At 35.4% G+C, this 16,761-nt stretch overlaps 1 protein-coding gene across 1 annotated transcript in view; it reads right to left on the bottom strand.

Moving 5' to 3' along the window:
• The window catches only part of COL24A1 (collagen type XXIV alpha 1 chain), a 391,289-nt gene that overhangs the window by 199,306 nt on the left and 175,222 nt on the right, over positions 1-16,761 (bottom strand). Inside the window, exons 21-24 of the mRNA XM_023207327.3 lie at positions 15,937-15,990; positions 14,824-14,868; positions 9,611-9,664; positions 5,247-5,291 (exon numbers count right to left, since the gene is read on the bottom strand). Coding sequence (XP_023063095.2) covers positions 5,247-5,291; positions 9,611-9,664; positions 14,824-14,868; positions 15,937-15,990 — 198 coding nt within the window. The remainder of the gene's footprint in view (positions 1-5,246; positions 5,292-9,610; positions 9,665-14,823; positions 14,869-15,936; positions 15,991-16,761) is intronic.

Raw genomic sequence — 16,761 nt, 5'->3', positions numbered from 1 at the left:
ATTCCCAAGGATGCACTTTAAATTTAAAAACAGGACAAATTGATGATTACCTGATGCAGAAAAGAGAGACTTGGAACTGGAAATAAAAATTTTGGATTTGAACTCCAGGTCTGTTACTTACTCACTGTATGAATTTGGATACATTACATAATTTCAAGAAATTTCAGTTTCCTCATTTATAGAATGCAACAAGAAAACTTACTTTATAAGAGTTGTTTAAAGACAAAATGAAATTAACAGGACTTCAATAAATACATTTATTTCTTTTTTCTTCCTCCACTGACTCCACCTCTTTTTGCTTTTGAACGAACTGGTTATAACCCAGCTTGGAATCAGTCATGAGAGGATTTATGATTCTAAAGGTTTTGTAATGAGAAACAGAATACCTGATTTTGAGGATTATCCATGCCTTTCTATTCTTCTTCCTCTCTGCTCATTGGTCATTTATTATACATTAGCACACCAGAGGGGAGGCAGAAAAACAGAGGACATAGTAGCTTTCTCATGAAATCTTACTTTGTTCACCAAAGTCTGTAAGTAAAGGAATAATTGTGGTAAATCAAATAAGTTGGGTTATGTTTTAAGAAATGAAACAATGTGGCCAGACTACTGGGCAATCATCTGAAACTCTTCAAGTGGGGCAGAAATGTGGCAACTGAAACTCAGTGTAACCAAGGAAACTGTGAAAAAATAAATTCACATTTTACATTTAAAATATGAGACCAGAAAATGATCCTAGAAATCCCTACCGATTATTTGCCAAAGACATCCGCAGTTTCCTGTTATAGGTAAAAGGCCTGCTTGATTTAAGCATCCTACTCACGAAGAAAGCTGTGAAGTCACTGCCTGTAAAATACTTTACTCTAGTTCTGTTTGCTCCAACATCAGAAAGACATAGTGAAACTAGAAAAAGGCCAGAGAAACTTGGAGCCAACCCAAATGCCCATCAATGATAGACTGGATAAAGAAACTGGCACATATACACCATGGAATACTATGCAGCCATAAAAAAGAATGAGTTCATGTCCTTTGCAGGGATATGGATGAAGCTGGAAACCATCATTCTCAGCAAACTAACAGAGGAATGGAAAACCAAACACCGCATGTTCTCATAAGTGGGAGTTGAACAATGAGAACACATGGACACAGGGAGGGGAACATCACACACCAAGGCCTGTTGGGGGATGGGGCGCAAGGGGAAGGAGAGCATTAGGACAAATACCTAATGCATGCAGGGTTTAAAACCTAGATGACAGGTTGATGGGTGCAGCAAACCACCATGGCACATGTATACCTATGTAACAAAATTGCACATTTTGCACATGTATCCCAGAATTTAAAGTATAATTTAATAAATAAAATAAAATAAAACAATAAAGTAAAAGGGACAGAGAAAAGAAGTCAAATTTTCAGGTGAAAGGAAGACTAGAAACATCAAAATTCTTAGAAAAAAGTTATGGATTCTTAGAATTGGAATTATCCGGAGACATTCTGTATACCATTTCCTTGTGCTTTCAGAATATTCCTGATAAATCCTAAATAGTTTAGTTATCAAAGGCCTAATTGTACACTGGAGACTGACTAGAATCCTCCCCTGATTTGCAGCCTACCTCCAATCTGTTACTTCAAATATCTTCAAAATATATCCACTTCTCTTTATCTCCACTGGTCTAAATCATCTTTCTCACTCATACAGACTACTACAGGAGCATTCTCATTGGTTATCCTCTTCTACTTCAGGTCTTCAAAGCCACGTTCTAACTTCCTAATCCATTGCAACAAGAGTGATCTTAAACCTCAAATTAAATAATGACATTGGCTTACTTAGCATACCTTTAGTGATTGTTCATTGACCTTAGGTTCAAGTGCAAAGTAATAAACATGGTCCTAAATGATTGAATCCTGCCTCCTTCACTAGGATCATCTCACATACCTTCACCCTTTGTTCATCAAAGTTTATCCACACCAACTTTATTTCAGTTCCTCAAAACAGCAGCTACCATCACACATAACAATAACCTCCACCACAACAGCTAACATTTATCAAGTTTTTACTACATGACTGGCATTGTATCATGTTTAATCATCACAAGAAAATCTATAAGGTAGTTATTTTCATCATTTTACTGCTGAGAAAAAAACAAATATTCAGAAACATTTAGTAATTTCTCCATAGCAGGGTAGGTGGCAAAGGTGGAAACAATGTTATATTGCATATTCCAGGGAAGTGTTTTCCCCACCCCTTCCCTGGCTAGCTCATATCATTCTTTATGATTACTACTCATATGTCATCTCCTCAAAACAGCCTTCTCTCATCTACTGATCTAAAACTGGCACCCTTATCATAGTCCCTTGTACTTTTTCTTTATAGAATGTATCACAGTTTACATATTTCTTTATGTGACTATTTAATATCTGTCAAACCTTCACTAGACTGTAAGTTCCATGAAGGTAGGGACTACATGTTTAAAAACGTGCCTGGTGTAATCAATAAATATCTGCCTAATAAATGACTGAATAAAGACATCAAACCTTCCAATAACAAGATGTGGGATCACTCTATGGAAAAGCCTATTTGAGTGTTAAAAATTCCATTAAAATATTCTTGCCTACATTAAACCAAAAGCTGTTCCCTTATAATGTCTATCTACTGATCCTAATATTGCTCTCTTGGCCAATAGTGAAAAATAACATTTTTTTAAATTTACAGCTCTTCAGATACTTTCAGCCTAGACAGTTTAAGACAGAGAAGACTGGTAATTATGGTTAGATAATTCCAGATTTACTTCTAAACATCTGAATGCTAGAATGTGGAAGATGAGAGGGCATCTTTTGAAATTAGAGACTCATCTGGGGCACATTTATGGAAACTAATTCTTTGTATACTATAAATAATTGCAAGAGGTAGACATGAAATATAGGTGGGACTGCTGTGCTTGGCACACTCTATCACACATTGAATTCTAATTAGTATAAATCTAGAAACAAACAAACCTGGAGGAGGGCCAGTTAAAAGCAATTAATGACTATACAAAAAGGTTGAGCAAAGTAAAAATCAGCTACTACAATTACAAGATAGATGTCATGATGTACAACTGTATCTTCTCCTATCTCTCAAGAATTTTCTTGGCAACAGAACTCTGGATTAGATGAACTATATTTCTAAGATTTGGAAATTATAAAGGCAAAATGAAAGCCAGAATTACTGAGAAACAAAAATATTCTTCAGACATTTTATATATTTGAATTAACTTGATATAGTCAGTAATTTTTTAAAGAAGGCTTCATGTGCCATCCTTAACAAGAAAGACAGAATCTCGAAGTTGGAAGGTCTTTTTGTCTAATAACTTATCACATGCTTAAAGACTCTCTACAACATTTATATAAGATAGCTATCGAACTAACGTTAAAACATCCAAGCATGGCATAATGCAGAGATTTGGATTTTGAGTTAGGAGCTCTGGGTTTAAATCTCAATTCAGTAATTTATTAGCTATGTAACTTTGAACTGGTTACTCAATGTGCTCCAGATTCCTAATTTTAAAAACCAGAATAACAAAATGTATCTTTTAAAGCTCTTTGAGAATTAAATTAAATACCATAATATGAAATGTCACTTAGCATTATACCTACTACACAGCAAATGTTCCATAATGTTATTTTCCCTCCAGTGACAAAAATCTACTACCTGCCAAGATAGTCCATGTGCTCTTTGGAAAGTACCGGCAGTGGGTTCTTATACTGGGTGGAATTAGTCCAAAACTATTAAGTAAATGACACTTAGAAGTTTAATATGTAAGATATTATTTTAAGAAAATATGTTCTTCATTAGCATTTTAACTTTGGATACCAACTTTATATATATTTCTTAAGCAATTTGTCACTCAGAAAAGGCAGAATTTGAGTAACCTTAGAGAAATATAAGTTACAATCATATCTGACGAGAAGCCTTTAATAATCTAATTCATATAAATACTTCCTTGAAACTTTCCCAGAAAAAACAAGAACAAAAAGTTCTCCTTCTAGTGACTCAGGGTTAATTAAGTATGGCAATGATCTTTTAAGACTACACAGATACTCTTCCTATTTTTATTAACAATTAATAACAAAAAATGAGTTTCAGAAATGTTTTGTTGTTTTGTCACAACACCAAGATTTATAATTGTTTAATTATTTAATCCTATAAAACAACCCCATAGAAAAAAAAATTTTTAAGTCATAAGAAATAATTATCTACTTTGTGACAATTAATTTAGCACACTCTGTAAATAAATTCACTTTCCTGGTGTTAATTTAATGTTCCACTTTATATATGCTGAGTAAGTTCATTTGTTAGAGAATATTTTGGCTGGCTTTCTTCACCATAAAAAATAAAATTACTTCTAACAAATCTGATTCAAATACAACATGAAGCCTGTTCTTCCACAATAATAATAATTTGAACAATTCAATCTGTATTTGAGGAACACAATTATACTTTCCAGCTCAATATCTCTTAGTTTACCTCAACTTTTCAAACCTAAAGAAAAACTATATTCAAGCTATTAAATTATTATATAATTTAATAAGTTTTTTAATAATGAAAAATGGCTGAGTGCTGTGGCTCACACCTGTAATCCCAGCACTTTGGGAAGCTGAAGCAGGTGGACTACTTGAGGTCAGGAGTTCGAGATTAGCCTGGTCAACATGGGGAAACGCTGTCTCTACCAAAAATACAAAAATTAGCCGGTGTATTGTGGCGCACACCTGTAACTCCAGCTATCCCAGAAGGCTGAGGCAGGAGAATCGCTTGAACCTGGGAGGCAGAGGTTGCAGTGAGCCGAGATTGTGCCACTGCACTCCAACCTGGGCGACAGAGCAAGACTCCATCTCAAATTAATAACAATAATAATAATAATAATATTCAATAATAATAAAAATAAAATTAATGAAAAATGTTAAGGTCAAATTTAGATTGAAGTTATCAGAATAAAATTAAAAGCCAAATATTAGAAACAATGTTTCTGAGGTCACAAATATAGTTTATATTGGATGAAAACATCATCAATTGTGTTTTCTCTCATTTCTCTCTTGTACATTAGGTTTTATTTGTCAGTAGAAACATCACAAGTAAGTTTAAATTTGTAGTGGATAAGAATTACTCTGATTCTGAGTAACTTGATTATAGCGAACATAATCATGGCTAATATGATTCCTAAAAATGCTTACAGTTGATTTAAAAAAATAAGAGCATAAAATAAGCTTACTGTTTCACCAATTTTCCCAATATTTCCTTGATCTCCTACTTCTCCCTGTCAAAAAAGAATATAAAGTTGCAAAAACAGTTATTTTTCAAGGTAGATTATTCACGACAGTTTCAACTTTCATTTTTAATGCAATTATCTAGTCATAACCTAGAAAAAGGCAAAGGGAATTTCAGTTACTTAAAACTTTGTTATAGATGCAGCAAACCACCATGGCACACGTTTTTTTGGAGTCTTGCTCTGTCGCCCGGACTGGAGTGCAGTGGCCGGATCTCGGCTCACTGCAAGCTCCGCCTCCCGGGTTTACGCCATTCTCCTGCCTCAGCCTCCAGAGTAGCTGGGACTACAGGCGCCCGCCACCTCGCCCGGCTAGTTTTTGTATTTTTTTAGTAGAGACGGGGTTTCACCAGGTTAGCCAGGATGGTCTCGATCTCCTGACCTCGTGATCCGCCCGTCTCGGCCTCCCAAAGTGCTGGGATTACAGGCTTGAGCCACCGCACCCGGCCTAGCACACGTTTACCTATATAACAAACCTACATATCCTGCACATGTACCCCAGAACTTAAAATAAAAATTTTAAAAAACTCTGTTAGAGTATTTCTATGAAATGTGGCCTACCCTCTATTTTCATTCAAATAGTAATGTATCCGTCTGTTCTTACACTGCTATAAAGAACTACCTGAGACTCGGTAGTTTATGAAGAAAAGAGGTTTAATTAACTCACAGTTCCACGGTTTAACACCAAGCATGACTGGGAGGCCTCAGAAAACTTATAATCACGGTGGAAGGTAAAGGGGAAGCAAGCACAACTTCACATGTTGGAGCAGGAGAGAGTGAGAGCAAAGGGGGAAGTGCCACACACGTTTAAGCCATCAGATCTCGTGAGAACTCACTCACTGTCACAAGAACAGCAAAATGGAAATCCGCCCCAATGAGCCAATCGCTTCCCACTAGGTCCCTCCTCCAATTTGACATGAGAGTTGGGCAGGGACACAAATCCAAACCGTATCAGTTAATAATCTATTTTCTTAAAAAAATATTCTCCTGTTCGTGACTTTTAATCACTTTTATAAATAAAATTTTTAAAAATAAAATCTTTATTGAGGTGTACTCTGTAAAAGGCAGAGTAGTAAGCACGTGAAAGGTATTAAGAAGAATGAAATTAAAGTCTTTCCCACAGGGATGTTCTATTTGCTCAAATAGAACAATACATGTGACAGGTTAAGTACTAAAGGAAGTCCTAGGAGCAGGCACCCTGTGAACTGGAACAGCTAGAGCTGGCATCACTGGAGAAGTAACGCATGTTCATAACCTCTGAAACAAAAGTTTGCAGTCCATAAAGCTCTGAAAACTCAGAGTTTTTCACAACTCATTTGGTGGCAAAGTAGACCTAACTTGGATTGATTTGGCAGTAAAGCTTATTTTGTTCTGAATAAGGCCATTTATAGTCTTGATGTATTCCAATTAATCTGAACATCCTTACATTTCACTACAGAAATATTAATATATCTAATTATGGTATGCTGTCCCACACCCTTCTGGTAGTGGTAAATAAAATATACTATATGCGACGTGTTACTTTTCAAAAATCCAAACATTAATGATTTCAAATAATGGATTATGAAACTGTAAGTGGGGCCCTGAAAAATATGGGATACTTAACACTGGTAATGAGGAAGGGCTATTTTTAGTGGTGAGGAATGGCATTGGCAAAGGTATAGATTAACGAACGGTAAAGGATTAAGTTCAAAGTACCACAGAGACATACTCTAATAGCAATATACATTTTGTGTACAGAAACAGATTAAATATGTTATGTCTAAAATTAATCAACTACTGTCTAAACATTAATAATATTCCAGTGTAGAACAGTAAGATATTAAGATACTGAACAATATTGTAGCCAATAATGACGTGAGGCTACTGAATATTTGAAATAGCTGGTCTCAATTGAAGTGTGATATAAGTATAAGAAAATGCATCAGATTTCAAAGACTTTCTACAAAACAAGAATATAAAACATCTCATTAATAATTTCAATATTGATTACATGTTTAAAGGATATAATAGTTTGATATCTTGAGTTAAATAAAATGTACTACTAAATTAACTTTATTTCTTTCTTTTCACTATTTAATGTGGCTCGTATCTGTGGTTCATACTGCATTTCTATTGGATAGTGGTGATTTTAAGCACTGAAACTTAATATTCATCATGAGTGATCACTGAAATAAACTTTCAAAGTCTATACAAGTTTTCTTTTCAGTTTCTGTATGTATTTAGATAAATAGTAAAGAGTGAAGCACTGCAGTAGGTTTTAATAGCTAATTTTAACAGGCAGCTCATTAGACAGCATTTATGGAAAATTTATGGAAGAATAATATATGGATTATTAGTTTTCTAGTATTTTTCCCTCCTTACCCATAGGTTACCCTTCTTAAATTCCAAAAAAGATGAACCCTTGCCTGTAATCCCAGCACTTTGGGAGGCCGAGACGGGCGGATCACGAGGTCAGGAGATCAAGACCATCCTGGCTAACACGGTGAAACCCCGTCTCTACTAAAAAATACAAAAAATTAGCCGAGCGAGGTGGCGGTCGCCTGTAGTCCCAGCTACTCGGGAGGCTGAGGCAGGAGAATGGCGTGAACCCGGGAGGCGGAGCTTGCAGTGAGCTGAGATCCGGCCACAGCACTCCAACCTGGGCGGCAGAGCGAGACTCCGTCTCGAAAAAAAAAACAAAAAAAAAAAACAAAAAAAAGATGAACCCTTTGTGCTACTTAGTTTTAAGGGAAGTTTGTGTTAACAGTCAAAAAGCAAAAGTTGTTTGCAGATTACTTGCATTCTTTAGTTTCAGAGTCTGAAGGTAAGAAGTTACTTGTCTTTGACAACAACGAAAGAGAGAGAGAGAAGCTATTTCCCCAGGCCTAGAAAAAGAACACAGATCTAGGGTTCTATGAAGAGTGTGTTCCTTAACCAACTCCCCGAGGGAGTGCCAGGTCCCAGTTAATAGCTACATGATGTATTGAAATGCAAATTTCAGTGACAGCTAGGAAGGAATGAACATTACAAAATTTCCTCTGTTTACTAGGTAACACAGAAGCCGCCTAGATTTTGGTGTGATTATAGGGAGAGAAAGTATAAAAATACTAAGATTCCGTTTCTTGCCAATTTCACTGGATGGTAGCTCACAGTTGGATTTCCTAGCACTATTTGGCAGTCAAGTAAAGGAGAATTGTTAATCCCAGTAAAGGCGAATTGATTAAGCCTTCTGTTTATAAATACTACTAACCTATTTTTCAGAGGACTTTTGTATGTAACTTGAGAAAGAGTCAGGTACACATATTCTGCCCCAGGATAACTTTAGCTTCATATATACTGATACATTAAAACATGCTTTAGCTCATCTTTCTTTATCAAGCTCGAAAAGTATTGTTTAGCTTTTCCTTAGGTTCCAGCATCATAAAAAGGATGAGTTTAATAAAAAAAAAAAAATTAGCTTTAGGAAACTTAGTAAAAATGCTGTGACTACGTCAATTTATAGTTAAATTTTAAATTTGCAAAACTTACCAATTCTTATAAGCTAGTTTCTTTCAGGTCTCAATTCTGTATGTAATAAACCATTGCATTACTTAATATTTGTTGGTGTTATAAAAAAATTATCCAAGACCTTGGAAATAAAGTAAATAGTGAGTGATACATCTTTTTAATATCATAAAGTGACGAAGGTTACCCAGTGATTATCTAGTGAATATACTTAGACTCACTGTTTACTAGTGATTAAAAGATCCAGACTTACTAAAGTTATATGAACTTGTAGATTTCTACCCAGTAGAATTGATAACCCCAGAAGTTATGGTTTATTGCCCTGTATGCAACCCACAAATCTTATCCTAACATTTCTTTATTAAATCACATACATAGATACAGAATATAGACACAGACATAATCACAGATACACAGATTGGGCATCCAAGATCCAAGATCTGAAATAATAAATGTTCTAAAATCTGAAACTTTTTGAGTACCAGCATGACATTGAAAGAAAATGCTCATTGGAGCAAAAATCCAGATTTTTGGATTTGGGATGCCTAACTTGTAAGCATGTATAATACAAATCTTCAAAACTCCAAAAAAATCTGAAATCTGAAACACTTCTGGTTCCATGCATTTCAGACAGGGGATACTCAACCTGCATATAAATAGATACAGATATAAAGATATAGATTCTTAGTTGCTCTTTGTAACAGTTTTAACATCTTACCAGTTCTTTTTAAGTTGATGTGTTCATTTCATATTTGTATGAAAGTCATAATTTTATGTTTCTGAAAATTATATTTTAAAACTGATAATAAACTCAGTTGCTTTACCTTTAAGCCATCTGGTCCTGGTTCACCAGCATACCCCTTTTGACCTGGTTTTCCCTAGAACAGAACAGAATAAAAGAAGAAAGTATACATGTTTAGTCATTCTCATTTTTGAAAGTTTCCTAAGATATATGAAATTTAGACTATTCTTATAAAATTAAACACTTTAACATTATTTGATAAATGTATTTCATCATATTCATTCATCATTCATTCTACAAATATCCATCTGTCTACTGTGTGCCATGAACAGTTCTAGATGCAGAGGATCGAGGATTGCACTAAACACACCTGCCCTCATAGAGCTTATATTTTAGTGAGAATAACAACGTTGTTAAAAATTAGTAAAATACATAGTATGTTAGGTAGTAGTAATATGAAAGGCAACAAATCAAGCAAGGAAGGGATATATAAACTGTTGTGGGAGTTTTATTGAAAGTGTTCATAAGATTCCAGGAAAGAAGGCCTCACCAAAAAGTTGTTTGCAGATTACTTGTATTCTTACTTTAGTTTTCAGAGAGTCTAAAGGTAAGAAATGACTTGTCTTTGATGACAATGAGAGAGAGAGAGAGAGAGAGAGGGAGTGAAGCTATTTCCCCAGGCCTAGGGAGAGAAGAGAGATCCCAGGGTTCTGTGAAGAGTGTGACCCCTGACCCTCAACCAACTTCCATAGAGAGTGCCATTCCCTGGGGGAGTTGGCAGTTTGGTGGCATTTGAGTAAAGACCTAAAGAAAGGGACAAGTTATATGGATATCTGAAGGAAAAGTATTCCAGGCCGAGGAAAAGGGCATGTGCACAGGCACTACAGCTAGAATGTGTGTAGTATGTTGGAGAAACCAGGAGAAGCTGAAGAATTGAGAGAAGAAGACCAGTAAAGTGATGAGGTCAAAGAAGGAAATGGGGGATGAGAAGTCAGGTCACACAGGGCCTTGTAGGTTGCAGTTAGGACTTTGACTTTTATCTGAGTGAGACAGGAAGCCTTAGACAAGGTTTAAGGAGAAAACTAATAAGATCTAAGTTTTAACAGGATCACTTTGATTCCAGGGTAGAAGAAAAGAGTCCGAATAAGAGTCTAGTACAATAATCCAAGTGAGAGATGATGCGAGTGTGAATCAGGGTGGTAGCAGAGTGGTAAGATTCTGGATATAATATGAAGGTAGAGCTTCCAGGAACTGCTGGCGGGTCACGTGTGAAATGCGGGAGAAAGAGAAGAGTCAAAAATGAATCTCAGGATTTTAATGTAAGAGTAGCAGACCAAATGAAATGATGAAGACTGAAAACAGGTTTGGAGAGTAAATAAGAAGCTAAGTTTTGGACATTTTAGTTTGATATGCTTGTTAGACATCTAAATGGAGAGATCTTGTGGTAGTTATTTATACAAATCCAGAATTTAACAGGTAGAAAGATCTGATAAGAAGAAATAATCTTGGAAACCACCAGCATTTTGATGGTATTTAAAGCCCTAGGCTGGATGACCTCATTTAGCCAGTGAGTATAGATAGAAATGAGACATCCACAGGCCAAGCTTTGGGGTATTCCAAAACTTAGAATTTGAAGAAATTAGAAAAATATTTAATTTGTGCCAGAAAGTTAGGAGGAAAATAATGGAAGTAAAGAAATTGTTTCTAGGAGGAGAGAGTGATCTTGTCAAATTCTGAAGAATAGAAGTATTGAGTAATAAGAGGACTCTGAGGATTGAGAAATGACAATTGGATCCAGCAATACAGAAACCACTGATCATATTGATCAGATTATTTGTATTGTAGTGGTGGGAACAAATGTGGTTTAAGCAGATAGAGGGAAGAGAAAAACCTGAAAGAGCATGTATAGACAACACTTTTGAGGCATTTTACTGAAAAGGGAAAGACAAAAATAGGGTAACACCTGGAAGGGAAACTGAGACCAAAAAAGTTTTGGTTTTGTTTTTAAGCTAGAAGAATAGCAGCAGCTTTATATGCTGATAGGAATGATTTTGTGTAGAGAAGAGAAAATATAGCAGAGACAGAGAGAACTGTTGGACCAATTATCTTGAGTAGTCAAGAGGACAGAGTATGCAGTAAACAAGTGGAAGTTTTCCTTAGCTTGAAAAATGGCCTGCTCATCAACAACAACAGGAAAGAAAGCAGAGTATAGATAGAAGAAGGTGGGTACATGAAATGGCAGAAAACTGTAAGTTCTCTTCTGGTTACTTAAATCTTCTCAGGGAAGTAGGATGCAAGGCAAAGGCTAAGAATAAGGATGAGAGAGAACTGAACGGAGTTTGAAGAAACAAAGTATAAAGTAATAATTTAGAAAAGCAAGAGAATAAATAGGTTTGAAGACAGAATTCAGAATGTAATCAAAGGCATAATTATAATGTTTTAAGCAAGATGAGGAATTTGTGATCATAAAGGAGACAAGACACAATGGAAAAGCAGCAGAGTCAATGCACTGACATTCCTATTGGGTTTATTACATTGGATAATAAGAGAGAATGTATTAGCAAGAAAGATGGTGGTTGGGAAATGAGAAGTTTAAAATTGAAAATGAGAGGTTGCTATCACTGGTAATGACAAACTAAAGGATATGACTGTAGCTGTGAGTAGCTGAAAAGAATAGAAGATAAAATCAGTGGGGGAGAGCATGTCCACAGATGAGGTGGCAGGGTATGGTTTCAGGATGAAACTGGTCCACCTCAGAAGATCATCAGGCATTAGATTCTCATAAAGATCACACAACTTAGATCCCTTGCTTGCACAGTTCACAACAGCATTTCCGCTCCTATGAGAATCTAATGCTGCTGCTCATCTGACAGGAGGTGAAGCTCAGGCAGTTAGATGGTCAATACTGAGTGTCAACTTGACTGGATTGAAGGATATGAAGTATTGATCCTGGGTGTGTCTGTGAGGGTGCTGCCAAAAGAGATTAACATTTGAGTCAGTGAGCTGGGGAAGGCAGATCCACCCTTAATCTGGTGGGCACAATCTAATAAACTGCCAGCAAATATAAAGCAGGCAGAAACATGTGAAAAGGAGAGACTGCCCTAGCCTCCCAGCCTGCATCTTTCTCCCATGCTGGATGTTTCTCTGCCTTCCATCATTGGGCTCCAAGTTCTTTAGTTTTGGGACTCAGACTGGTCCTTCTTGCTCCTCAGCTTGCAGACAGCCTATTGTGGGACCTTGTGATCATGTAAGTTAATACTTAATAAACTCCCTTTTCATACATCCTATTAGTTCCGTCCCTCTAGAGAACCTTGACTAATACAAGTGGTAATGCTCATGCCCAGTCCATGGCCTGGGGGTTGGGGACCCCTGCTATATTGGATTTTATTGCTGTTGTCAATTAAGACATGCTCATATTTTTTCTTCTTAAAGTGGAACAGAACAACCCTCTGGCTCACATTCTGTTTTTACTACACATAAAAGATTTAGCCACTTACAATTGTATTTAAGACTTCTAGTCTTATTAGAGTAGAAGTCAAAACATTCTAATTTTTGCTTTTGCCTGCTCAAAATTATCGAATAATTTCCTAACAAGCAAAAAGCAAAGAACTGAAAACCATCCTATTATTATTAAATATCAATTGTTCTCTAACTAAGTTAGACACACAGAACAAGAAATAGAGTTAAGAACCTGAATTACTATATTTTTTCTGATATTTACAAAACCATTTCTATTTTTATTTCCACTGCTTGGTAAGAGCCTTAATGTGACATTCCTTTTATCTTTAATAATACTATTTCAAGCACTGTGTAGGATATTAAGATAGAGTCATACATATTTACATTATGGAAAGAATCTCACTGGAATCTGGTATCAGCACATTTTCAAAGTCTTTGAAATCAAGCGATTCAGAGTATCAGTAACAGAATCATAACTTCTTGTCCTACTTAAATTCTATCATATTGTATTGATTTTGATTTGATCGTGTTATACTTGAACACGTAATATAAAAACCTTATTTTCAAATCTAAAAATAGGAATGATATCTTGCAGAGTTGTTTTCAGTATTAAAGATGATTCATATACTTATAGCAATATTAGGCCCCAAACTGATATTCAACAAATAGCAACAACAGTAATTATTAATATTAAGACTGTGTAGACCAGAGGTGAATATGGTTCTCCTGTTTTCAAAGGAAGTAAATTTTAAATAAGATCAATTTTATTGGGCTCAAATTCTAGTTTTTCTGTTACATAATTCTTACAAAAAATAAAATGAAAACTCTTTTTTACCCCCAATGGGATAGTAGCAATATATGTGATAGTAAGGTAAAAATGTGAAAGAAATAATTACAGTCTTTTTAAATGTAAAAGCATTTTAAGAACCAGTACTTTGGCCAGACATGGTGGCTCACTCCTGTAATTCCAGCACTTTGAGAGGCCAGGTGGGCAGATCACCTGAGGCCAGGAGTTCAAGACCAGCCTTGCCAACATGGTGAAACCCCATCTCTACTAAAAATACAAAATGTAGCAGGGTATGGTGGCACACGCCTGTAATCCTAGCTACTCAGGAGGCTGAGGCAGGAGATTTGCTTGAACCCAGGAGGTGGAGGTTGCAGTGAGTTGAGATCACGCCACTACACTCCAGCTTGGATGACAGAATGAGACTCCATCTCAAAAAAAAAAAAAAAAAAAAAAAAGGAAAAAAGAAGAACCAGTACTTTATGATGTTGTCAATAAAAGAAATGAGATGTATTTCATATGAGTCTAATGCCTCTTAAAATAAATGTAACACATATAACTTAATTATTTCATAAGGTAAACTTTGGTCATGTATACCAGAAATTTTTAAATAATTCATTTCTAGAACTTGAAAACAATTCACATATTACCCATGGTATTATCTGACAAAAACATTGGCAGAAAATACATCTTATTAGCCTTCCGTAATTTTACTAACACATTTAGAAAACAGGAAATCTCAGAATATTACTAAAATGGCTAAAGTATTTAGCTTCCTATTACATTTCAAGAAATTTATAAACAATTTGCACAAATTACTAAGTCTATAGACCACCGAAATAGCAAGCAACTACATAGTAGGTATAACATCATTCAAACTATCTTTGAGACTTCCAGTTATTGGCCTGTTTTATTTTGGGGCATTTTATGACTATAGTTTGTTTTCATTTTTGTCCTTCACTATAATGTAAAATATTATGACGTTAAAAACATTTATAGAACAGCTATTTTCAAGAAAACCACTTATGGAAAATTATTTATACGATACCTACTCGTGGCCCCAGTTCCCCAAAGGGTCCAATTGGTCCTTCTTCTCCCTCAAAAACAAAAACCAGAACATATTATGGCCTAAAATGAGTATTTAAAAATGTAAACTCTTATTTTCTCTATTTATTCTAAAATGTGAGGCTCATTCTGAGATGTGATAAAAACAATGCTGTTACTTTCTTGTACTTTGAACTCCATCACCCCACAACACTTTAGTTTTTTTGTGTGAACCTGGTGCATTCTTGTAAGGACCAAAAACTATATGGGTAAATAGAGACTGAAGATGAATATAGAAAAGAAATTAGAAGTTTTTATTCATAATTCTCTAAGAGAATAAAAAAGCATTAAGTGTTTTTACTCCATTTACAGACATATTTACTGAATATACTGATTTACCTTTAAAAAATAGTTGATTGCTTTCTGAATAATACATACAGACCTCCCTAGAATCATATAGTATATATTATTTATTTGGTAAACATTTTGCTCAATTCACAATTCAATTTAAATACAATTTATTGGTTTAAAAATATTAAGTAGTCACAAATAGTAAATATAAATTCTAATATATATGAGTGAGATTCTGGGTTCAGATTCTTCAGACGTTCCATTGGAGACTACTAACATAAATCATTTAATGAATTCAGAACACTGTAAAATGATTCTAAATTCTATTCCATAACTGGCAAAATAAAGTGTTAACTTGAAGGCTGGGCACAGTGGCTCATGCCTGTAATCCCAGCACTCTGGGACGTTTAGGTGGGAGGACTGCTTGAGGCCAGAAGTAGGCCAACCTGGCTAATATAGCAAAACTGTGTCTTTACAAAAAATACAAAAATTAGCCAGGCTAATGGTGGTGCACCTGTACTCCCAGCTACTTGGGAGGTTGAGGTAGGAGGATTGCTGGAGCCCAGGAGGTCGAGGCTACAGTGAGCCAAGATTGCACCACTGCACTCCATCCTGGGAAAGACAGTGAGACTCTGTCTAAATAAATAAATAAAATGGTAACTGGAAATCTGATAGTGTTTAAGCAAAAGCTGAAGGCCCACAATAAATAAAAAGGGAAACTTTTAACTAAAAACCTTGCTGAAGCTGACTGGATATCACTTCTTCCATACCTGAGTTCCTTTGAGACCAGGAGGTCCAGGAGGCCCTCTATTTCCGAGGAGTCCCTGTAAAAGCAATATAAATGCACACAATAGAAATTTTAGATCAACTGACATTTTGATAAATCAGCGTTAATGTGGAGATGGACAATACTCTTTGAAACCATTCATTTCCCATTAAGAAGTTCTCAAAATGGGTGGCAATATAGACAAGCAGAAAACAACAAGCCATGCAAAAACATAGGATAAACTTATTTTTAAACAGTAAGTTAATATTCAAATAATCTGCTCAGTATTTTATTCTTCAACCTCCAGACACCTTTTCAGAAAAAGTATTTCTAAAATGGAAGCAATAGGGCCAATTGTTAAACTGATAAGAGTAAAATAAACAGAGTGTTCACAAAGTCCGAAAACAGATGGAGGAAACAAATAGTGTTTTAATACCTATTAAGAGACCTGCAGAGTCTGGAACTCATTATTTGTTAGTTGAAGAACGCATTAGTTCTTCATTACTCATTAGTTGAAGAATATTCTTCAACTTATTTCCCTCTTTGCTACAAGATGACAAAAAGAGAAGAGAAATTTGCAGAAGAAAGTGAGTGTGAATTTGACTAGAAATTTCAATACTAAAAAAGTATTTTGTTAAACAAAATACATGTTGTTAAAAATCAATTGCTCTCTGAATGAAAACCCTTTCAAAGTAACTATTTTTAAAAAGTCTTAAATCAGAAAACAGTATACGTCTATTCAACATGGCCACATTTTCTTCATAAGTTCTGTTCTCCTACTTATGCCGGATTCTCCTGGCATCCGACGCAAGATGCCAGCAAAGTTCTA

The sequence above is a fragment of the Piliocolobus tephrosceles genome, chromosome 1 (assembly GCF_002776525.5).
Source record: "Piliocolobus tephrosceles isolate RC106 chromosome 1, ASM277652v3, whole genome shotgun sequence".
NCBI lineage: Eukaryota > Metazoa > Chordata > Mammalia > Primates > Cercopithecidae > Piliocolobus > Piliocolobus tephrosceles.
Note: the sequence above shows the minus strand (reverse complement) of the source record. Positions and strands in the feature narration are given on the sequence as shown.